The 24114-nt window shown below is 53.9% G+C and overlaps 1 protein-coding gene across 1 annotated transcript; it reads right to left on the reverse strand.

Annotated features, from left to right (window-relative positions):
* Positions 1-1052: 1052 nt before the first annotated feature.
* On the reverse strand, positions 1053-21415 carry LOC110548418 (receptor-type tyrosine-protein phosphatase V-like). Its single transcript, XM_060364350.1, has 35 exons — positions 21043-21415; positions 20604-20692; positions 19088-19159; positions 18679-18727; positions 18239-18511; positions 17801-18070; positions 17351-17614; positions 16382-16636; positions 16034-16279; positions 15614-15889; positions 14412-14684; positions 12897-13160; positions 12438-12704; positions 11873-12154; positions 11412-11552; positions 10966-11176; positions 10453-10520; positions 8538-8664; positions 8404-8448; positions 6778-6871; positions 6532-6622; positions 6352-6428; positions 5186-5320; positions 4462-4584; positions 3807-3967; positions 3560-3695; positions 3169-3236; positions 2937-3024; positions 2778-2856; positions 2612-2688; positions 2355-2483; positions 2102-2218; positions 1834-1997; positions 1452-1587; positions 1053-1253 (listed from the first exon to the last, which is right to left on the reverse strand). Exons 3-35 carry the CDS (start codon positions 19142-19144, stop codon positions 1194-1196), a joined length of 5103 nt encoding a protein of 1700 aa, XP_060220333.1. The 5' UTR covers positions 19145-19159; positions 20604-20692; positions 21043-21415; the 3' UTR covers positions 1053-1193.
* Between the last annotated feature and the right edge of the window lie 2699 nt (positions 21416-24114).

Here is a 24114-nt window from a genome sequence, read left to right on the forward strand (position 1 = left end):
AACAGCCCGGTTCCACTTTGTTTGTTTGTTTGTTTGTTTAAAGATTTATTAATTATTATATAGTGTTCTGCCTGCATGTACTCCTGTACTCCAGAAGAGGGCACCAGATCTCATTATAGATGGTTGTGAGCCACCATGTGGTTGCTGGGAATTGAACTCCTGACCTCTGGAAGAGCAGCCACTGCTCTTAACCTCTGAGCCATCTCTCCAGCCCCAGTTCCACTTTTTTGTTATTTAGTTTTTCTGTTTTGGTTTCTTAAGTCAGGGTCTCCTGTAGCCCATGCTGAAACTCAAACTTGTTATGTAGCTGAGGATGACCTTGAATTTCAATCCTCTTATCTTCACATCCTGACTGCTGGGATTACAGTCATGGGCTACCATGCATGATTTATGTAGTACGAGGGATCAAACCCAGGATACCATGCATATTAGGCAAGAATTCTACAAACTGAGTACCTCCCAGGGCCCATAAAGCTCTTGTTCCCCTTCTTCACCCAAGCCTGAGAAGGACCCTCTCAGACCATATGAACGACCCCCTCCCACAGGGCTAAGAACCAAGTTGGCCAGTGAGAACCCTGGCCAGGCCCCCATGGGAGTGGCCTATATAACAGAGAAAGAAAGTGAAGAACTTAGGAAACTTGGCAGGTCCAGTCAGAGTCACCTCTGGTTCCTTACTTAAAGGTCACAATGTGGCTTTAAGACTTCTACCCTGTTGAGAAGCCTTCAGTGGCTGAGGATAGGCCCTGGAGTCTGGCAGATAGAGAAAGGGGTGTGGTGGCAGAAGATGAAAAGTAGAAAACTAGATAATTCTTACACATTTGGGGTGGCACGCAGTGAGTAAATGGGACCCAGATCTCAGACTTAGCCCCACAAGATGCTAGGGGTAGAAAGGCTGGAGTCTGAACACTCTGGAAAAGCAGAAGGTTGGAGAATAGGGGACACTGGGGAAAAACCAAGAGCAGGCCAGACATAGGTCAACTGGCTCAGCTAGACCCAGGCCCCAGCTGCCAGCTCTGCCCCAGGCTGAAGAATGGAGAAACAAAGCACAACCATGAGTTTGACCATGGGTCTTTATTCCCCGACTCTGCTCTTTCCACAGCATGAGGCCCGGTGGATGTGCTCTCCCCAGCGAAGCCAGGGCTGGGTGCATTTGCTACAACAGGATGCCTAGCAGGGCACAGGCGCTCCCCAACTCAGGACAAGCCATCCAACAGTGCACTGTTCAGGCAGTTGTAGAGGTAGATATACTGCTCCTGTGGGTAGACATGGACAAGGCACCTCACCTGACAGAGAAACGCTCCCAGGAGCTTCCTAACCCCACTCCATCCAGGCAGGGCATGGTGGTCCGCAGAGCCCCCTAGCAGTGACCTGAACGGGGTAACCTGTAGCTGGGATGGAACCTGCCTGACTTTATCCCTTTCACAGTAAGCCACTCCCTGTTTGCCTCTCACCAGCGTTGGGGTCATGAGGCCACAGGCCTGTGACTGCTTCAGGGCCACACTGAAGACATCCACGGTGCACTCAGTCCCCGCTTGTTGTAACAGCTGCTCCATGGCCACGAAGGTGCCCAGCTGGCCCGAACCCTTGCTGTAATTGACCTAGAGTTAGATGTGGGATCTCTGGGTTTGAGGCTGTGTCCAGGGACATGGGGAAAACAAATTCAGTTCTAAGGGCCAGGAAAGAACGCTTGGTACTTGATTAAGAAGCTGGGCTAGTGCCCTGCAAAATCCCTAGGGATGGAGCAGAGAAGATGGGGGGGGGGACGGGAGCAGGGTGGGAGATTTGGGAGACCACCCTTTGACCCATAACCCACACGGTATTTGTTGACAGCACCTGGAGTGACTGAGCAAGGTCCCTGACTTCTTGCTCCTGTCCCAGGAGCAGCACTGACGGACAGCATCCAGGAAGGGCAGCAAGGTGGTAGCTGGGAGCTCACACCCAGACTCCCAGCATGGAAACTGCAAGTGCTGAACCTGCCTTTCAGTTCTGCTTTTCCCCTGGAACAAGGGCAAGATCAGCACTGGTTCTGGGGAGGGTGGCAGAGGGAAGCAGCCTGGGAACCTCATTATCACCGCCTCCGCAGCATGTCCTCAGCACCTACATGTACGACTCTGAAGACGGTGCAAGGCCAGCCGGCTATGTTGCTCTCAGCTACTCTGTGCACTGTCACCATGTCTGTGACAACAGGCTGCCCCTCCATCGGCCAGATGTTTTGTGGCTAGGAACAAAATGAGACTCTCTATCAGCTTCCAAAATCTCTGCCCATGCCCTAGCCAGACAGCACCTAGCCAGATATTCCTGCTCTCCTTGTCCTGTTCCTGGAGCCACACATCCTGTCCCTCCACTCCTCTCACCTTCTCCTTGGTATCAGGCAGGCCCAGGGAGACCAGCACACGGGCGCTATGCTCCCACACAAGTTCCCAGAGCTCCTTTGGTCCAGGAGAGCCAGTCAGCACCACATGGTCACGACCAGATGGCCCACCCTGCAGAGTACAGCTTGTTGGCTCCCAGGGATGAAGGAGACTCCTGACCACACTGTACTAGTAACCCCTAGAACCCAGCCCCAGCCCGGGAAGCAAGTAACAGGGCTGCAAGATCAGAATCATCTCACAGGGAAGAGCCAGGCCTCCAGCATGTTATCATCAGGGCTCTCCTCCACCTCTTCGAGCTGCGCCTGAGGATGATGGCCTGGGGGAAGATGACGAGAGTGAGGCTGCCACAGTTTTCTGATACGCATTTGCTCCACCCCACCCAACCTTGTGTCCAGTGAGACTCACTGGAGACTACGCTGTTCTGATTATAGCCAGGAGGGGGCGTCCGAGAGCCACTGTCATCCTTGATAGCTTGCTTCAGGAGCTGGGAAAGAGATGGACATGGTGAGGTTGGGCAGTGAGAACTGTGCTCTATGGTCACTCATTCCTTGGCCCAAAGTGTACCTTGTACTCCTTCAAGAAACCAGCGTTGGCATTGGCTGCCCTCTTGGCACAAGCTTGTGCAAAATTCATCACAGAGATGGGGCGGGAGCTGGAGGAGGGAAGAAAGAGAAGGCACCTGGTTATCCAGGCCCTGCTTCCAGTCCTTTGCGCTAGGTCAGTGCATCGGAGTCCAGAGCCGGGAAGGCATAGGGCGCCAGAGCCCACCTCCCTGGAGCCAGGGTGGCTGACTTACTCAGAGGCGCCAGAGGGCCCTTCCAGAATCCTGCTCAGCAGGCAGCTGTGCAGGAAGATGTATTGGCTCTGCAGGGAGAGGACACCAGCCTGCTAAGCGGCCAGGAGGGAAATGGTCCTGGCCCCAACCCACCAGGCAGGGAGGTGGCAAGTGGGACTAGAGAACCTTGGGAGAACTTTCCCTGAGCCATCCACAGGGCCAGGGATGTCAGCGGCCAGTCCCTTCTCTCCTTTTACAGAAAGGGAAGTGACCGTCTAGGTAAGATGGTAGCCTGGGTGCGCCCCTCGCCCACTATGTTCTTCTGCATTCCCCCGGGGGCTTCTTTCTCCGCTCTGTGAGGCCGTCTCCCCTCCCCCACGCTCTGGGTCTAAGCTGCGCAGCCCAGCCTCACCGGGGTCTGGATCATGAGGGGCCGGTGCAGCCGGAGCATGTACACCGTGTTGAACACGTCCACCGCCTGCTCTTCCTCCAGCTGCTGCAGTAGCCGCAGGAGAGCCACAAAGGTGCCTGTCCGACCCACGCCCGCACTGTGGGGCAGCCCCAAAGAGCTAGGTCCGGGAGGGAAGGGCTCCGGAAACTGAGAGCCCTCCCCGCTCGGGCCAGGCAGGGCCCTCCACCCCACCCCAACCTGTCCTCACCTGCAATGCACCAGAATGGGTCCCTTGCCCTGAGCGGCCTGCACCTGCTCATGTACCAATTCCACAAAGGCAAGCAGAGAGCTGGGGGACTCCGGGACACTGTGATCTGGCCACGTGGTGAACTGCAGTTGCCTCACCCGCCGCTGTTTTTGCTGGGCACCCTGAGGACAGTGGAGAAGGGCTGTGTTCATTTTTTTAATTCCCGGGGGCCTCTTCCTAAGCCCAGAAACCTCCCTCACCAACTCTGCAAGGGCAGACTGCGGGCCACAGCTATGGAACCCATGTCCTTGCCCCGGTGTGGGCCTTTGATCCTCTTCTAGTCTCCTGGTTTATCTCTATGTCCCAAAGGTGGCCAGGCAGAGAGGCCATTCTAGTCTCTGGCTTTCCTGCTCCTAATGTTCCCAGCCTGTGGTGACAATAAGGGGGCTAGAGTGGCTGAGCTGAGCATAGCATAGAAGGACCTGCTTTTTCTTTGCATCAGTGTGACCTTGGCACAGTCTTTAGCCTTTGCTGTGTCTTGTTACCCCTTCCCCAGGCATTATCCTGCCCCGTGACTAAGAGCTTATGACTCTTATCAGGAAACAGGCCGTATGGAGCAGGAGAGGGCAGTCTGCTTTAGTGCCCTTCCCACTAGCCCTGTGCCCTGGGCACTCACATGCTGCAGCTGGAATTCCCTCATGGTCCACTCATCCTCAGACTGCTCTGCCAGGAGGTGGACGGTGATGTGCCCGTGGGTGACAGGAATGGAGCTGGCTGGCCAGTAGTGCTCACACAGCACCTAGGGCGAGGGGTTTAGAGAGAAGAGGCGTCAAGCCTTGTCAGTGCCGTCTCCCACGGTATCCAGTCTCGGCCATCCCCACCCATTTTTTTGGTTCCTACCACTCCAATGAAATTCCACTCTTTGCCTCCACCCAGCTCTAAGGCCATCTCTTCCAGAAGCTTCCCTCCCCTGGCTGGGTTCCGGTGCCCTTACAGCCCTCTTAGGACTCTGTGTTGGCTTTTGTTCCCTTGGGAAACTACATGGCCCTGGCTTAGGAGGAATTTGCCTTCCCTCACTGCCTCAACAGGAGGACAAATTCAGCTACCTATGTTTGCTCTAGACCAGCCTTGTACAAGAAGAGGTGCCCCTGGGCTTACAGAGGACAGCCTTCTCTCCCCGTGCTCTGCCTAGAGTAAGTGACCAGGAGAAATTGAATCAAGCCAGAAACTCATAAACCCAATTCTTCCTCCTGCTTCCCCATCCTCGGTGATCCTGAGACTACCCTACCAACCCCAGGTCCTATTCTTGCCCTCTGTCCCAAGATTGGGGTGGGGGGAGATTCCCACATGGATGATGTGTGCCACCTGGTGGTCATTCTGGGAAGCTGCAGGACACTCACCCGTCCGTTCTCCATGCCCACGGTCAGCATGATAATGACATGTACTTGCTGCTCCCACACCAGTCTCCAGAAGTCCTCCAGCGTCTTTTTGAGAGGCCCCTGAGTGGCAATGAATTCCTGCGGGTGGCTGTAGCCCTAAGGTGTGAGGTGCAGGGACACGTTACCAGATAGTATATTTCTTGGCCTGCTGGGTCCACCAAACTTTCACAGTGGATATGATCACGTATGACCTACAGGAAGTATGATCATGGAGGGTGACCTGAAGGACACTGCCACCACCCATGTCCCACTTGGAAAGGGTAAGAGAAGCATACGTGCAAACACAAGATCCTGACATGCTGGCAACAGTCTACCCAGCCACCATCCTCACCAACCCCAGAGTGACTTTGTTTTCTAGAGACAGTAATTTGGGGTGTAGCCCAGGCTGGCCTCAAACTTCCAATTCTCTTGTCTTGGCTTCCCATGTGCTGAAATTCCAGGTGTCTGCCACCATGCCTGGCTCCAGAGTGACCTTTGTGAAGCCAAGCTCTATGTGTGTGAGTATGTTTATGTATGTGTATGTATGTGTGTATGAAGGTGTATACATACTAAAGTCGTCATGGCCGCCATTGCCTGGCAGATAGAATCAAAGCTTTCAGTGTAATACTCAAAGATATCCTTCATCCAGTCCAAAACCACCCCCTACCTTTTGACATCTGAGGCTCTGCATTCTACTGCGCAAACGCGTGCACATGTGTTTGTGCAGCAGAATGCAGTGCGCCCGCGCGCGCGCGCGCGCACACACACACACACACACACACACACACACACACACACTCAAACACTGTACATTTCTGCCTGGCTGCTTCTGCCTGGCTGCTTCTGCATGTTTCTACCCAGGATGTCCTACTCTCCTTTGGTCTCTAATCAAGATCCTCTCCATCTTTCAAGAGATCAAATCCACCCTCCTCTAAAGTCTTTTTTTGATTACTCAAGTGTACTAAATCTTCCTTCATGCACCTGAGTACCATGCTTGTTCCTGTGTCATGTCACCTCACACAGCAGACCTCCAAAAACACTGGCCATATTAGCCTAAAGAAGCATGACTGGTGACAGTCCTAGACCTACAACAGCTGGCACAGGACAGTGTCTTCCAAAACCCCAGCAGGAATGCCCCAGGCCCTTACTGGGATGAAGTTGGCATTGATGTAGTCAGAATGAGGTTCTCCTGCCAGAGGGGTCAGCCTGACCCTGGAGTGGTCGTCTGCAGAGAACAGATGATATACAAACAGCACTCGTAGCCCCTCCTTGGAGCCAAGCTCTAACCCGCTGCCCATACCTCCCTCCTGCTCCCAGCATTTGCTCACAGGGTAGCACGTGTGGGTACCGGTTCTTGGTGATGTTGGAAGGATGCTCAGCCTCTAGTCTGGACTGCTCCCTGCCCACCTCCTTAAGCTCCTATGAAGTCAAGACAGGTCCCAGTTGCAGAGGCAGACCCGTGTCACCCACAGCAGGTGGGAACTGGGTACTGAGAATGAGGCTGAGAGGCAGTTCATCCCAGTCCAGATGTCCTGGTCCTCCATCCTTGGAGCCCAGGATGACATAGGACTTACCTCAAATTCCTGAAAGAAAGCCTGGTGTGCGTGAGCACTCTTGGCCTCATAGCTCTGCCGGAAGCTGTGGCTGGGGATGGGCCGGTGGGTCCTCCTGGCAGAAGAGGAAGGCAATAGACCCCAGCTTTGGATGCGCAGAGCCCCGCCCTGCCTTGTTCTGGAAGACAGGTGCAAAGCCAGTTGTACAGTGTGGCCACGGGGAAGGCAGGCACTGGACACACAGGCGCTGGGTTGCCCCACCCCCACCCCGTATAGACCAGAAAGTTTCTCCAGGACTCAGCAGGCCCACAAACACATAGGGTGATAAAATGAAAGAGGGGGGCAGAGAGGGAGACAGGCCAGAGGCAAGAAGTACAAATATGTGCCAGGGCTTTCAGACAAATTTGATAGGTTGCTTGTTTTAGAGTTTCTTCAGTTTTGGAGGTCAACCCTAGGGCCTGCACATGGCAGGCATATACTCTACCTCTGAACTACAGAGGCCAGCCTACAGCCAATTCAACAGGAAGTCATCTGAGAAAAAGAGATCTGCCCTGATTCAATTCATGTGGTTTCTCCAGGTTTCACTATAAAATACACTTTTAAAGTGTATTTTTAAGTCCTATCACTTTGCCTTTTATAATGTATTTTTCAACAAAGTGCTTTAAAAAAAAAAAAGTCCACATGGTTTGTTAGAGAAGCCAGTTAACAAGGGCTGGAGGAGAGAGTGATGCTTTCTGTACGCCCACCTTCGCTGGGCCACAGCACCCGAATTATAGTCAAACAGTATTCTGGATGCTGCTGTGAAGATGTTTTATGGCTGAGATTAACATTTAACTTGTCTGACAGACTCTGATTTTTCTTTAAATCATGTTAATCTTTTGCCCTCCCCCACCCCCAGTCAGGGTTTCTCTGTGTGTAGCTCTGGCTGTCCCAGGACTTGGTCTATAGATCAGGCTGGCCTCAAACTCATAGCAATCTGCCTGCCTCTGCCTCTCAAGGGCTGGTATCAAAGTCACCACCCCACCCCACCCGGCTTTTTTTTTTTTTTTTTTTTTTTTTTTGCATGTATGAATGTGTGGTCAGAGGAGGCTGAGATCAGTTGCATTCTCAGTCTCCCTCCATCTCACTCACGCTTGCCTAGCAAATGCTTTATCTCCCCGAACCGTCTCTCCAACCCTCTTTGGCACTTTGAAAGTAACAGCAATACAGGTCAAGCAAATAATGCTCTCTAATGTGAGAGGGCCTCATCCAATCAGTTAAAAGCCTGAATACAACCAAGACTGACCTGTCCCGGCTAAGAAGACTTCTGCCAGCAGACCCTTCAACTTTCTCTGGCCTGCTACCTCATCAGAGGCCCACTCTGAAAGCCTGGACTTTTACAGTGAGTTTGAATAGGAGGAGAAAGGAGAAGAGCTGAAAGAGAGGAGTCATGGTTGAAAGGCCTGAGAGAGACTCGGGGAGGGGGGCTAACTAGCAGAGATTAGAGCCCTCGGCCTTGTGCGATGCTGGGGAGCCTTTCAGGGCCCTCGGCACGCTGTCCTGCCGGGGCTGCTGCAACATCGCTGGGAAGCACGTTCAGGGCCCTCGGCACGCTGTCCTGCCAGGGCTGCTGCAACATCGCTGGGAAGCACGTTCCAATACACTCACCGCAGGTTGTAAGCCGTCAGCTCATGGGGAAAAGCATCCTCTGGCCTGTGGCAGCAGAAAGGCAATGAGGAGGCAAGCTAGGGTCATAGCCGACTGGTCACAGGGCTTCCCAGTCCCACCTGCCTCCTCCTCACCTTGGTCCCTTCAGACGCCACCAGCACAGCAAGCACAGCACCGCACACACGATGAGCACGCAGCCCGCCACAGTCCCAAACATAACTGTCAGGGGCACTGCCCCTAGAGGGACGCTGGCCTGGGGCTCTGCAAAAGCCAAGAAGAGATGGGACATGACATCTCCACATGACCCCACAGGCCATGCCAGCCTCTCCTTGTCCTGGACCTTCTAGATCTGTGTGTCACAACCCCTTTTTGGAGGGTCACATATCAGCTATCTACATATCAGCTATCTACATTACCATTCATAACTGTATCAAAATTACAGTTATGGAACAGCAATGAAATAATTTTATGGTTGGGGTCACTACAACATGAGTAACTCTATTAAAAGGTCAGAGTTTTATAGATGGTTGAAAACCACTGTTCTAGATAGAGAATGCAATGATATCTCTATGAGCTCCCAGACAAGACACCAAACAGGGCCCAGAAATATTTGTCTGGGGTTGGAGGTTAATAATGACAGACAGATACTCAGACAACTTTCCTCCTAGTACCTGGCCATACCCCACAGACCCTGCTTTCCTCCCTGACACACGCGGGAGGAATGGGGTTGAAGGCCTAGCATCCTATACCTTCTAGAAGGACTGTTCCACCTGCTGCAAAAACCAGCAGCCACATGGGGTGCTTGAGCACCCACAGTGTAACTACACTAATTTAAGATCTGTGCAATGTGAGAACACACGAGAGGCCTAAGGTTCAGGAGGAAGAAAAAAGAAAAAAAGGAAAAAAAAATCTCAGTCTGGCTTTTCCTTTCTTTTGTTTTTTAGACAGTCTCAAGTATCCCAGGATGATTTCCAACCAAATATTTGAGGAGGGCCTTGAAGTTCTGATTCTCCTGTCTCCACCTTTCAAATGCTGGGGTTGCTGGTGTGGTCCATGGTACCCCTTCTATTGAGTGCTAGAAATCCAAGCAAGAGCTGTATGCATTCTAGGCAAGCATCCAACCCGACAATCCCAGACTTTAATTTTTTTTCAGACTTCAATTTTTAAACAGTAACTTAATTTTAAATATCCAGACTTACATAAAATCAAAAAGTTGCTAAAAAGCAAATGTTAGTTCTTTCTTTTGTGTTTGTTTCCTATCTTTTTTCTTTTAGAATTTAAAGATTCATTAATTTATACAGTATTCAGCCTGCACGTGTGCCTGCAGGCCAGAAGAGGGCACCAGATCTCATTCTAGATGGTTATCAGCCATCATGTGGTTTCTGGGAATTGAACTCAGGACCTTTGGAAGAACAGTCAGTGCTTTTAACATCTGAGCCATCTCTCCGGCCCCTGTTTCCTGTTTTTTATTGTTGTTGTTTGCTTGCTTGCTTGCTTTACTGAGACAGGGTCTCACTACCAACCCCTGGCTGGCCTAAAACTGGACAGACCAAGGTAAGCTGAGAGATTTGCCTGCTTCTGCCTCCTTGAGGGGTGGGGAGGGAGCTGGGACGAAAGTCATATGTCACCACACCCAGCTGCCTCTTTCTTTCTAGTTTTCAATGTACCTACTAGGAAAGTCTAAGTTACATGCTGTTTGGCTATGTTAGAGCCCCCCTAAGGTTCCTTGTGAACAAAGCTGTTCTTGAACACGGCAGAGCTGGGAGTGGTCGGGACTGGGAGTAGTCGGTTGCAGAGAGCGGTGCAGGAAAGTACGGGGAGCTGTGCACAGAGCCTCTGCCTCTCCCACACTTGCTCCAAGCCCCCCTTCCAGGTCCAAAGCATTCCGCTGAGATTGTGGTCCCCAGCACTGCACTGCCAGGCAGCACTGGCTCCCAGGAACCCAAGCTCAGTCCCTCCCACCTCTGAATGCAGTGGAGCCTCCCAGGAGGGTTAGCTCTTCTCCCCTCTCCAGGGGCTAGCTGGAACCTAGCCAGGTGCCTGACCTACCTGAGAAAGCCGAGAAGGTGACAGTGGTCTCAGGAACTGCGACCCTGCTAAAGGCTGCTATGCTGAACCTGGGACAAAAAGGCAGGACTTTATCCTGGGAAGGAAACCCTTGCTGAGAAACGGCAGGCTCACCTCAGCTAGCTAGTTTCCAACCTGTCCTGCTTACAGGCTGGAGAGCCTGCTCCCCATCACCCCGCACAAAACACCTCTGGCTTCTCTTCCCTTTTCTCTGGCTTGTTCTAGGAACAAGAGGTAAATGTAGATTTAGGGACATGGATTTCCCTGGAAGTCCCCCAAAAATCCATCCTCCCATTCTTTTTAACAAAAGAACTATGAAACGGGTGAGTGTCCCCTTTTTTGCACTGGTGCCAAGAAAATGATACAAATAATTGTGAACCCTTATGGACCAGCACTTGTATTCTGTTTGTGAATCTGCCCCTATCTACTGTTGAAAGAATGTGGACCCAAGGTGGAGTTTAAAATAACCGCCCTCCCTGTGGCCTTAGCCCTCACCTGTACTGGAAACCTGGCTTGAGATACCCATTGCACATCTCCTTGGTGAAGCCACAGTCCTCTGTGCCCACAGGCACTGTCCAGGATCTCGGCACAGCCCAAAGCCCTGGATAGAAAGGGTTTGGGAACAGGACAGCCAGGTAGGAGTCACGTCCTCTGTAGTAGTGGTCATACCACGTGTGGTTGATAGCTTCCCGGGAAGGCCGGGCCACTGAGGAGGAATGGGAAGAGGCAGAGCAAGGTGAGCTGCAGGTCAGGTGGCCCCACTTCTCTAAGATGTACCCCCATTCACAATCCAACACCAGCCTTATTAACACCCAAGCCTTTTCCTGTTACAGGCTGGCACTGGCACTGGCTTTTTATCCAGTCTCCATTTCTAGACCACCCTTACCTGTCTGTGCCTGCACTGTCATGCTTTCCCCAACCTTTCCGAGCCCAGGACTCACATGACATGTTGATGCTGGCAATTATGCCATACCACTGGATCTGACCATTGTCTTTGCCAAACATGCCACTTGTGACTGTCACACCCATCTCTGTCCCCAGCTCCAGTTGGGGGGCCTCAGCTAGCTCTGGGGGGTGCCAACCTAGCGACAGAGAAGGGAAAACAAAGGCTTTGATCCAGCACTAGCAATCACCCTTCCAGGGCACACCCTCCTCTCCCCAGCGCTCCCATTCCCATGACACCTGGCAACAAACTGCTAGTGAACAATTAAGCAAGGCCAGAAAGGCCTCTTAGGTTTGGGTACCAGGGCATGATGCTCCAAAATACAAGACAGGGGTCAGAGGAAGGGGCTGAGTCTGTGGGCAAGGAGAGCCCCAGGCAGCCAGGCTCAGCAGAGGTAAAGCCCCAGGAGACAGTGATGGAGGGAGTCTAGGAGAACAGAAAACAGTGGACAGCGCCTACCCTCAGCGGAAGTAGTGCACACCAGGGTGACTGCCCGGCTCCACTGGCCATTCCTTCCCAGCACAGTGAGGCTGAGGCGGTAAGACGTGGTGGGCAGCAGGTTGGGCAGCAGGAGAGCATCCTCCGAGGTGTTGACCTGGAAGACAAAATGAACACTCCCCCCTGACACCAGCTGCTCTACCACCACCAGACATGCACCCACATCTCCAGCAGGCATCGTCCAGTTCAGGGCCAGGTGGGTGGCCTCAGGCTGGCACAGCACATCTTCCACGGGGCCAGGCTCTGAGGGAACAAAAAACTCACATTGTGTAGGTGTCAGTGTTCTCTAAGAGGGTACCATAGGTCTAGGGGCTCTCAAAACCAGGGGGCACAGAGGGCTGACATTTATGCCCATCGAAGGAACATCAGCCTCATGGAGCATCATTGCCCATCTGGCGTAGGAGGCATAAACTGGGGCAGGGGTGGGCAAGACATCTGCCCAGGAGAAGCAGGCGCCTCAGAGTGGAAGGGCAAGTGTCTCAGGCATACGGGTCTTAAGAGAACCTAAGATAGATAGGGAACCTACCCACAGACAGCACCACAGGGTGAGTGGAGGCCTGGAGGGGCCCCGCCTGACACTTCACAGACATCAAGAAGGTACGTCCTGGTGTAAGATCCCTTAGCATGAGGTGGTCTTGGCCTAGTGACAGGGGCTGCTCCCACAAGAGGTGCCCAGCATCTGACAGCTGGGAATGGCATGTCCCCTGCCCCAGTGGACCACTGGGCCAGGCCAGGCTAACCACAGCACTGCCTGCCTGCACTGACACAAGCAACTCGTTGGGTGTGAGCGGATCTGTGGAGAGAAGGCAGCAGGTCAGCCAGGCCCCTGGCCCTAGCCCTGGGAACACCTCACACAGTGTCGGGCTGGCTGACCTCACTCAAGGCATCTGGTGTGGAGTTGAGAAGGGGGACTCAAGGGCAGCTAATGTGCCCAGGGGTCTCCTCCCCTCTTCCCTCCCTCCATGCCTTCTCACACTCTACTCACATGTCCAAGCAGAAACATTGGCTGCTTCGGTGTAGAGGGGCCCAGCCCAGGAGATGACCTCCACCTTGTACTTGGTGCCAGGAGTCAAACCCGAAAAGCTTGTGCTGTCTGCCTTGGGCCCCACAATGCTGGTGGCTGCCCGGGCACCCTCCTGGTACAGGGTCACTTGGTAACTGGTCCGGCCCCCAGGAGCATGGACCCAGGATGCTTGCAGCTGGGTGGGAGCATCACTTGTCACATTTACCAATGTGGGTGCTGAGGGAGCTTCAAGGAGAACAAGTAGGGGCACAGATAAAGATAAAATAATCTAAATTAAACTCCCCCTCCTTCCATCCTTCATCCCAGAGCCTAACAGTCCAGTGTAGCTCAGGGCAACTCTGAAACAGACCTACCATGTATCCTAGGCAATGAGGACAATAGCAAACTTTATCACTCACTCTGGCCCTGTCACCTCCCTCTTGGAGTCAAAGCTAAACTTAGCAGCTCAGAGCTGATGGGTGGTCTTTTCCAGACCCCACAGCCAAAGATCTTGAAAACCTGTATGTCAGCAGGTGTTTATCTGGGGCCTAAGCACTACCTCATCCACCTTCAAAAGCCTGGGGTCTGGAGTCAAAGGATCTTTGTCTAGTCACACAGTAACTAGTAACTAGTCACTCCCCTCTTTACAGATAGGGAAACTGAGGCTCAGAGAGAGCAAAGACTTGCTCTCAGAGCCAACCCACAGCTAGAAGCCAGGTCCCCTAGCTTTCAGGCCAGGCTTTGACCTAGTTCCCCCAGATGTCTGAGACCCCACAGTCCTTGGGGGAAGTCTAAAGGACAGCCATGGTGTCCTAGGGTAAAGAGGGAAGCCAGAAAGGAATGCACAGGCATAGCTGAGAGTCCCCATATTAGAGAAAGCTGTGCTCGGGAGAGGAGACCCCACCTCCTCATGTGTCCTCAAGGGCTCTGTAGGCTGAACAAAGTCAAGAAATCAGATTGGTGTGAAAGGGGGCTTACAAACTCAGCTCTGCAGGCCCTGAGGCTCTTTGTGGGGTGCTTGCCATATACTCTGAGCCTCCGTGTTTCTGTAGCACCCCTGTTATGCAGGCATGGGGTTAGCTATGGCAGAAAGCCTCTATTCTGTTCATATTGCCTGGACAAAAGTCCCAACTCCCCTTGTAAGGGTAAGGAGACTAGAAAAAGTTACCTTCTCTCTTTGTGCCTCAGCTCCCTCACCTATGAATCAAGGTAACCACGGTGTCCTAAACTTGTCACAGTGAGTACATGATAGAACATGGGTAGGACAATATGCAAGGAGCCCAGAGAGTACCATGACTATGTTATTAATGGCTCATAGCCTAGGCACCTCAAGGATAGTGTGCGCTGTGCAAAGGCATAAAAGCAGGAGTCCCTAGGGGACCTGTGGTACCTCAGGATCAGGAAACAGACCCCACAGACAGCCTAGCTGCCTACTCACAGGCTCAGAGTCCCTGGGAGCCCAAAGGGCTGGAAAAGAAGATGGGGGGGGGCACTCACGTGTCCAGCCTGTGGCATTGGCACTGCTACTTTCTTTGGACTCCCACAAGGTAGACAGCTGGACCTGGAACTCAGAGCCTGCATCCAGCTGGGCCCAGGAGAAGTTCTGGGCCTCCCGGGATATGATCCTCTCACTTTCCAGTGCCAGGGGCCTCAGCCTGTAAAGCCGTAACTGAAAGCCATCCCTGCCACCTGGTGGGTGGCCCCAGGAAGCCCTCAGTGCTGCAGGCTGGCTGGCAAAGCCCAGGCTCAGGTTGGTGGGAGGAGCAGGGCCTTGGAGGACAGGAAAATACAGATTCAGGATAATGAAAACTCATCTTATTCAAACAAGCTTCAAGGCTCCTGAAGTTCAAACTTCAGGAGGCTCTAAGCTCACTGTCTTGCCTTCCCAGGAAAACCTCTTGCAGAGATGGGGCCTAACACCTGCCCCTTGCCCTATGCCTGCCTCCTGCCTTGAGGTATGTTGACACTGGGCACATGTCAAGTTCACGTCTCTTGCTTCCACTGCAGCCGGCTCAGAGCCTGCTCTCTCCCCCTTCAGGGCCCCATGCTCCAATCCTTTGCTGATGGGTTGGGTATGCTTTTTGTCAAGATGCCTCTAGACTGTGGGCCCTGGCAAGCTTAGGCCAGGCCCTCCACCCTTCCTTTCTAGCCACACAGGTTTCTGCTCCTCCTCTAGGAATCCCTAAGCAGGTGTCCCTTCTGAAAAGTCTAAAATGATTGAGTCAAGCTACATAAAATTCCTGATATTCAGCCATTTGAATCTATGAGAAAACAGTTTTTGTGTGATTCAAATTAACACAGCATGCGTATTCCTACTAACACCTTTATATTTATTATGATATGATATATTAAATAATTACATCGTCAGTATATGAACCATGTTTGTCAGTCTTTCTTTCTGGCCTTGTTCATAATCTTTAGCCTTAGCACCTAACCTCATTCCTAAAAAATTGAGAGGCATTAAATATTTATAAGAAGGATGAATGAAGAGATGGAGGGTTGCATGGAGGGTGAACAAATAAGGGGACAGAGATGCGAATGTATGACAGCCAGCCTCGACAGAAGGTAGCCGGGCCTTGGCTGGGGCGTGGGGGAAGGCATCTATTTTCCCCTGCACCACGGGGAAGAACAGAGAGCATAGGATGCAAGGCCACACGCAGTACTCTGGGCAGCCTCCAGGGGGCAGGGCAGGAACTCACGAGTGCAGCTGTGGATCTTCCGGGAGTTAGAGCTGAGGTTCCCAGCCCAGGCCCATGCTGACACGGTGTAGCATGAGCCAGGTACCAGAGACTTCAGAGTCAGGCTGGATTGGTCGGGGCCCAAGTCAAGAAGGCCTCCAGGTGACCTCTGGCTGCCATCCTGATGCCAGGTAATCTTATAACCTTCCAGCTGCCCTGGTCCCGGAGCCCAGCCAATAGTCAGGTCAGATGGGCTGCTCCTGCTGATGACCTCCAGTGTCTGCGGTGGTAGGGGACCTGCAAAGAGAGCAATTTGACAAGGTGCCATGTCACAGCCCTGTGATACCCTCTGCCCAGCTCTGCTAAGTACCTCCTTGACTCCAACTTCCCTACCCACGACAAGAGCCTCCAGGCCCAAAGGACCCAAATGCTGGCACTCACTTGTGTAGCCTGTGATGCTCTGAGTGACGTCTCCCATGGACGAGGCAATGTCCACGCGGTAGTGGGCACCAGGTACCAAGCCACAGAAAGTGACATAAGTGGCACCAGAAGGCACAGACATGTTTTCGAGGAGGCCTGGGGCATCGTCAGTATAGAGTAGTGCCCGTCTCCCAAGCTTCTGGGTAGCTTCCAATCCGTCTAGCCACAGTCTTGCACCAGGAGCCTCCCCGGGAAGGGCAGCAGATTCTGCAGGAGAATCAGCCCCCCAGAGAGTTAGGACCCTGCTCCCTCTGCCTGCAGATTCCCTACGCAGGCTCCCAGCCTGAGCCCCACTCCAACCAGGCTCACCAGCCAGCCAAGTACTGGCCTCCATCCAGGCCTCATAAGGTCCAGCCACAACCTTCAGCCCCAAAGTGTAGTGCCCGGGAGGCAGGGGCGCTGAGAACACAGCATTGCACTCTTCAGGGCCCAGGGTAGCAGTCTTCTCCACTGGCCCGCTCAGCTTCAGCACGTAGCCGTCCCGGGCTCCCAGCCCTGCCTTCCAGCTTGCCCAGAGCTCAGTGCGCAAGGGAGTCAGCACCAGGTCAGATGGGTAGGAGGGATCTGAGGAGACAGAAATAAATGTAGCGGGTAAGAAAAGTCATTCTGTGCACTAAGCACTGCACTAACCGGCAGCCTCTTGTTTGGGTAGTCACAGCTTAATTTTTCACACTCCAAATGAATGCCGAGACCTGACAGCTACCAGCTGACCACGGGCAACACAACAGTAACAAAAACAAAAGCACAGAAAATACTCAGACCCACGCCTGCCAGCCTGATCCGGAGGATGCTACACACAGCCTCCTACAACACTCACCCTAGCTGAAACAGAGAAGGTGAACAACTTGCCCAGAGACACAGAGCCAGCGGGTAGCAGACAGTGTTAAGCACCGCACAACTGTTTCTCGGAGTGAAAACATAGCAGTGTGGCGGCAGAGACAGGTGGCCGACCAACGTTCAGAGTTAACCATGTTCACACACAGTAGGATCTGGGCTCTCTCCGTACCTCTGTGCTTATAGTAACATAGGACAGCAAAACCTTTATCAGGCTCTCTGGGGACCCTATGAAGCCATACCCAAAAAGTGGCAGGCTCAGAGCTTACCTGAAGAAGGTTCAGTTTTTCGTAAGCATTGTTAGCACCACTATCATCCCCTTAGGCAGTTGCCTAACACAAGTCAACCAGGGGGGCAGACCCTTCCAGGCCTTGGGGGAAGCCCTGTTCTTCACTACTTGAGAGGAGAATGGAGCAGCCTCTGTTGGGCCCCCAAGGCACTCACAGGTCCACTCGGTGGCATTGGGCCCCACAACCTGGTGGGGCCCAGCAGCAGCAGAAAGCTTCAGCTCATAAGGTGTGCCAGGAGACAGGTGGAGGAAGGTGTGGTTTGAGATCCCTTGTCTGAGCACTGCAGTCAGGTTGGTGCCCCATCGGAGGTCTGTGAGCATCAGGTGAAACCAGGTGGCACCTTCGGAGCTGTTCCAGAAGGCTTGCAGGCTACTGGTATCCAAGGCATGCAGTACGAGGTGACCCGGAGGCTCAGGCTCTGCAGAAAGTTATGGACATAGCAGAGCGAGGCTTCAGGAAGGGCTCTGGAGCAAGCTGTATCATGAGGGATCCCAGAAACCTAGCCACGCTGGAACACATTGCCTACAAGGTTGCAGAACCAACAGCGCTCTCACATCCCCCATTGTAGCTGCTACCTGGGTCCCTGGCCAGCTATCCACCTTACCTGTCCATTGGTGGATCCTAGTCTTTGCTTGGAGACTGCCAGCCCAGGTGATAACCTCCAAGACATACTGACTCCCTGGCAAGAGGTTGTCAAAATTGTAAGACAGGATGCCAGGGGACACAGAGACATTACATGCCAGAGTATGGGATTCCAGGTGGTAGAGGAGAAGTTGGTAGCTGTCTTGATCCCCAGGGGCATTGCTCCATGAGCCTTCCAGGCTGGCTGGGCTCCCAGAGCTGTGCAGCTGTAATCCACGGACCACTGACGGGGCTGTGCCAAATAGCAAGAGAAGCACCAGGCTCTATACAAAGGGCTTGCCATACTTGGAGTTGTCCCCTTTTGGTTTCCCTGAGTCCCCTACCAAACCTCTAGAGAAGTGGTCATCTCCTGCCCCAACCTCAAGGAAGACCATACCCCCTCAGCCTACAGGCTTCATACCAGTTTGGGCAGTGAGGTTAACCGTGACGTTCTGCCAACAGGGTCTTAGAACAGTCAGTTCCAGATGATAGTGACTCCCTGGCACCAGGCCATGGAACTCAAAGTTAGACTCATTTGTGTGAGCCTGAAGCTGTTGTCCTTCTGGAGAACCTGAGGAGTTCAAACTCCTGAGGCAGAGGGCATAGTTGAATGCGCCTGGCTCTGCAACCACCCAGCTCACAAACAGGCTGGTAGGTCTTCCTCGGCTGCTGATGTTCACACTCAGGAGTGGGCCTGGGAAATGGGGGTGCATGCACTCAGTCACCTAGTACCCCTTCTGCCCTGAAAAAGGAAGGTAAGACCAGGGGCCAGGGGGAGGCAGAGTCTAGTGGAGAGATTAGCCTGATGACCCACCCACTGCGCACATCCAGAGCCTTCTCCCTCTCTCTAAAAACACCTACCTTCAACTTCCCTGTCTGGGCTCCCTTCCAGGGATGAGCATACCTCTTCCTGAATGAAGGAGAGGAAGAGGAGAAGCAGTGTGTAGAGGCCTCTGGGAAAGCCCATTAAGTGAGAACCAGACCAGCGAGAAGATTCCCTGTGTGTCTGACTCCCACCCCCCACCCCTGCCACACACGACTGAAGAGGCATCTCCTAAGAGCATGCCACTGTACGGCCAACAGGCAGTAGGTAGCAGCCTAACAAGCTGGGGAAATGTGTCCTCCCCACTTCTGTGCTGGTCTGGGATGGGAAAGAAGCCGTTTCCCTCTTCCGTAATGCAGACCAGCTGTAGAGCACCACAGAGAGGTGGGAAGCCTCGATGTGCCCCAGAGAATAGGCCAAAACCACCCAAGCCCATGCCCACCTCACCTCCGCCAAAAGGCCCTGGAGCCAGAGATGGGCAGCGAACGAAATCAGGAGCCTCATCCTGGAGATGAGAGTCTGCAGAGTCAAAATTGGGAGGAAGAAGGCTGAGCTAGACCCCTCGCCCTCCCCCTTGCCCTGGTGGCTGGCAGGCAGGCAAGGGCGGGAAGGGTGGAGTTTCAGATAGGTGGCGGGCAGCAGATCCTGACTCCAACCCAGCCTGCTCTGGGCAAGGCTGCAAGGTGGAGAGGCAGCTCACAGGTGATCCACAAGCCCACCTCCTTCCTCTGCTTCCTCACCTCCAATGGCTGTCAGCTCTCCAGGAAGGAAAAATGCCCTGTGCCCTTGGGGAAGACTGAGAGGAGTGGCAGCCTTGCGAGTAAACACAGAGCAGAAATGCCTGCCTCCCCCACACTCTGTCCCTGGAAGAGGGCTTGGTGTCCATTGGTCCCCTCCCCTGTGCCTTCCTGATAGATAGTGTTTCCAGAGCTGACACTTCAAGGCAGGCACGAGGATGGGGGGGAGGGATCCTGAATACACGAGGTGGGTGAGCCAGCTGCGTGCCGCCCCTTTTGCCTAACCTGCTCCGTTAGTCAGAGGCACAGAAGTGCAGCATGTGGACCTACAGCTCGCCTGGCCTCTGGAAGCCATCTCTCACACCCCTCACTGCCCAGATGAAGAAGGATGAAGAAGCTGACATCCAGAGAGTCCAGCCTGGGGTCCCATGTGTGTGTGAGGAGAGAAGCTAGACTTGAACCCGGGACTTCTGACTCCATGAACAGAGAAGAGCAAAAGGTGTTCCCACCCCAGTTCAAGTCCTCTCTGCTCAGAATCCCTGGGAAGGATTGACATTCCTGGGGGTTTTCTCCCCTCGCCTTATTTCTTCTGTGGCCAGCAGTGGCTTGCCTGCCCTCGCCCAGCCCTCTCTCAGGCCCAGCTGGAGCCTGGCCAACACACAAGCGCTCAGGCTCTGCTGCTGTACCCACCCAGAGCCAGCTGCCCACCTGGTGCAGCTCACTCAGGCGCTCCTGCGCCAGCTCAGCCGTGGGAAGGGAAAGAACAGTCAGGGCCTATGAACCCTGGGAAGGAAGCCCAGAACTCAGCAAGCTCAGGAGGGGGCGGGAGGCTGTGCAGACCGACGGACAGGTACAGACTCTGAACACCAAGGCCGACTCCTCCCAGTCTGCTTCAGCAAGGAGCTCAGGCCTGAAACCAGCTCCGCCAGGCACCAGGGACTGCTGCCTGCCCCACCCCCTCCTCAGCTCTGTCCAGCCCCAAACCTCAGAGCCTCCCACCAGCCTGGATGGGGTCCTGGAAACTAAGCACTGCAGACTCATCAAATTTTCCAGGCTGTGTGCATGTATGAGTGTGTATGTATGTACATGTGCACACATGGCACTTCGGAAAGAGGGAGGCAGGCTAGCAAGCAGAGAAAGCAGGGATGGGGGGCACTCTCAGTCCTCAGTCTGGCCAAGATGCAGAGGAAACGTCCTAATCTGGTCCTTCATCAACCCTTCCTCACCTAAGGACACTTCCGTCTGTTTCTTCTAGCAGGGCCTCTGTGAGCAGCCAGGACAGACAGAGAGAGATGGAAGCATCTTACTTCAGATTCTGAGCAGAGGAGAAAAAGAGAGTGTGTATCTGTGGGTAAAGGGTTGGGGTCACAAAGTACCTACACAAGAGAGGCCTGTGGGGACAGAGCACGCTTCATAACTAGTCCTATAGACCCCGCCCTGGAGAGGCTTTTGGCCATAGAAGGTCCTGCTACCACCTTCACCCTGTTAAGCAGCCTTGGGGGTGGGAGATACAGGCGCAGAAGGAAAGAAAGCAGCCTTCACAACCCCCCACACCCAGGCCACGATTCTCTATTCAGCAAAAATGTACTTTTCTTTCCCCAGCAGCCACCCCCACAGACAAACCCACATCTCCTGCCTAGAAAACCCCGAGGTCTTGAAGCCTACCGTCTCAGTGTGGAGCTGGTCAGGACACAGAGGAAGGCAGAGGGCTGGACCTGGCATCCCAACTTCCAAGTGTGAATTAGCCTGGTCCCTCCCAGCAGCTGCTGTAGGCTGCTCTTCCATCTCCTCCTCTGCTCTCCCACAGCCTAAAGCCAGGCCTTGGGCATCCCCCACACCAAAGGAAGATAATTATCAGGCAGAAGGGAACAAGCTGCCCCCTCTTCCTCCCACAGATTGGGGAAGGTCACCGGGAAAGGAAGAAGGTCCAACTTCTCCTGGGCAGGTTGAGGGAACTCATCAAGGGCCTGGAGGGGGCAGCCAGGACCGTGCTGGGGGCAGGGGGTGCTAACAGTGTGCATAAGCTGGCATCAAGGACAGCACAGTGCGGAGGACAGAGGGCCCCTGGGGAGAAAGAGACACTGTGTGACAAATGTCCATCCTCTGGCCCTGGAAGTCACTCTGCCAGGACACCGAATTTGGCAGCAGGCATAGAGCAGGGCTATTTCCTGACACTCTGGAAAGGCTAGCCATGGTTCCCCCATGCTGAGCTGGCACGGGCCATTGGTCCTCTTCACCAGTGATAAAGCATATGGGAAATTCCTAACCCCTGCAGGCATCAAAAAGGCAGCAGGAGAAAAACTGGGTCAGGGAGCGGCACCTGAGACAGCTGTCACAGAGGTGCATCCTGGGATACGCTGTGGTGCCCCAGCCTTCATGCCATGGCTCAGCAGCACTTTCTTTACCTCACTCACCCAGTCTCCTTGTGTCTTCCTGACTCCTCCCTGGTGAGCTGTGTCTCTCCCACACTACCAAGGACAAGCCCAGGCTTGTAGGGATGGGAAAGAATAGCTGCCTCAGTATTTGAGGAGGATGGGAGCAGTCTGGAGCAGCCAGCTAGCACCCCAGGGCTTCTCCATCCTTTCCATATCCACCCAGGGCACCCTGCACAGCCTTTGCCTCTGGGGACTGACAGCTATCTGGCTCCCCAAGAGCTGCAGGGGACAAGGACTTCTGAGATTTGCGGTGCACTGGGAACAGGAGTTGTGGTACATGGCCCCTGGAATGGTAATGAGAGGGAGGCCGGCCTCAGGGGGAGAGAGGGAGGCAGGGAGAAATCTCAGGCTGGCCACCAGACCACAAATGAGACTCACGTGAAACAGGACCTTGCCCTGCTGTGGCCCCTCCCCAACTCCGGCCACCATTCTCTGCTTGTTCCACAGAGAGGGACTCTGCCAGTTATGGGCTGATGGAAGTAACTCCTGGAATCTCTCCACGGCTAGAGGAAACTTCCCCCAAAAGAAGAAGGCTGGCTGAGAAAAGGAAGGGAAGAGGGATAACCTAGATGGAGGAAAGACTCAGCCCACTTCCTAGCTCCCAGTCCTAGTTGGCTTCTCAGGCTTCTCGTGTCTGTGGTTCCAAGCACCGGGGCTGTGGGCAAAGCCCTTCCCAGGCCTATTTCCATCTTCCTGACAAGGGGCCATTGTCCGTATTATCTTCCCCTGGAAGGAAGAAGGCTGTTGGAGAACCTGACAGTAACTTGGCCAAGGTCAAGTGGCCACTGAGCACAGCTTGCTCGTTAGGCAGGTCCTTCTGGCTTCCAAGCATGACTTTATGTCCTCTGAAGTTGACGGTACTGGAACCTAACTCCCAATCAGAAGGACAAGTCAGCAATGCGAGAGGCCAGCTAGCAGCATGGCCCCCAACCCCCAGATATGGGAAGGTTCTGTAGAGGAGGGGGCTGTCCCCTTCAGGAGCGTCCCAGCAGCATGGATAAGGCTGATGTTACTCTAGAGACGGCAGGGAAGGACGGGGACACCTTTCCTGCCCCATCTGAGGCTTATGGTGGAGACTCCTGCCACAGGGTTCCGTAGATGCTAAGGCATTCATGAGCAGAACAGGGAGAGAGGTGGGCACAAAGGTGAGAAGCTGCCCGGAGACCTGGAGAGAGTCTGGGGGTCTCTCTTCCTGCCCACATTGACCCTCACCCCACCAACCCCCTTCCGAATCTCCCAGCCTCTTTGCTTTCTATCCCAGAGCTCTGCTTCCAACTTCTTGAACCCCACTGGGTCCCCATCTGTGAGGGTCAAGAAGTGTGCTCACAGCCAGCAAGCTAAAACTGTGAACCGGGGACACTGGGCAGACCTGTGGGGGAGGACTTTGCCTACTTCCTTCTCCCCACCCCTGTGGTATCCTCACTTCCTTTTCTTGATCACAATCAACAGCTGGCCCTCTTTCCACTCCTCCCCCGCCCCTCCACTATCTGCCAGTGCAAACACCCCTGTGGGGAGCTCAAGCAGGACCCAGTCTCCAGCCACTGTAAATGTGCAGGAATTCCCAGGCTCCTGCTTCTACCACCTCATCTTGGCACCAGAGCCAACCTTTCCCGGCCCCGCTGAGCTTCCTCTGCAGTATTCCTCAGAGAACGGGCTACAGCAAAGAGGGAGCCAGAGTCAACCAGCCACGGAAAGTCACCCTCTGACTTACAGCCAAGGACAAGGACAGGTGCCCCAAGCCTCCTGACTTCCAAGGCTCATCCCGGTCCTCACCTCCTCCTCATGGGCTCAAAGAAGGCCAGCCCCTCCTCCCACCTCCTCTCAGGTGCCACCCCTATTCCTATTGCACAGCATTTCTTTTTTGGTGTCACCATTTGACAGTTCAATCAGAGAAGTGGGAGGAAGAGAGAGGATGTGGAATTCAAGCGCTGGGGGCCAGGAAGGGTTTTGGGAACATTACAGAGTAGAGGAGTCTTGCAAGCAAGCATGAACCACGAACCAGTTGTGCTGAGGCCCAGCAAGGGGCCAAAGCCAGGCAGGGGTGGGGGCCTGTGGAGTCTTGGACTCGGGGACTGCTACCTCCCCACACCACAAGTATCCAAGTGGCCTGGTGGTGAAGAGGACATGGGAAGTCCCTGATGTGAGGGCCACAGCCTTCCACTATCTGTAAGTCTTCTGAGGAGACTCAGGGCTCTAAGACACTCCCTGAGGGGTAGTCTGATAGGCTCCTACAGAAGCAACCTTCAGTTTAGCTGTGCTATCTGTTCTCTGGTGACTAGCCTATGCTGGCAGGCTGAGGGGC

Source organism: Meriones unguiculatus, chromosome 11 (assembly GCF_030254825.1).
Source record: "Meriones unguiculatus strain TT.TT164.6M chromosome 11, Bangor_MerUng_6.1, whole genome shotgun sequence".
NCBI lineage: Eukaryota > Metazoa > Chordata > Mammalia > Rodentia > Muridae > Meriones > Meriones unguiculatus.

What these genes read in the sequence shown, in the direction of transcription:
- LOC110548418 (XM_060364350.1), bottom strand. Translation starts at nt 19,144, where the DNA reads ATGAGGCTCCTGATTTCGTTCGCTGCCCATCTCTGGCTCCAGGGCCTT. An exon ending in GGCCAGTACTTGGCTGGCTG is followed by an intron (nt 16,280 to 16,381) that starts GTGAGCCTGGTT and finishes ATTCTCCTGCAG; the next exon opens with AATCTGCTGCCCTTCCCGGG. An exon ending in TCAATGCCAACTTCATCCCA is followed by an intron (nt 5,321 to 6,351) that starts GTAAGGGCCTGG and finishes CTCACACCTTAG; the next exon opens with GGCTACAGCCACCCGCAGGA.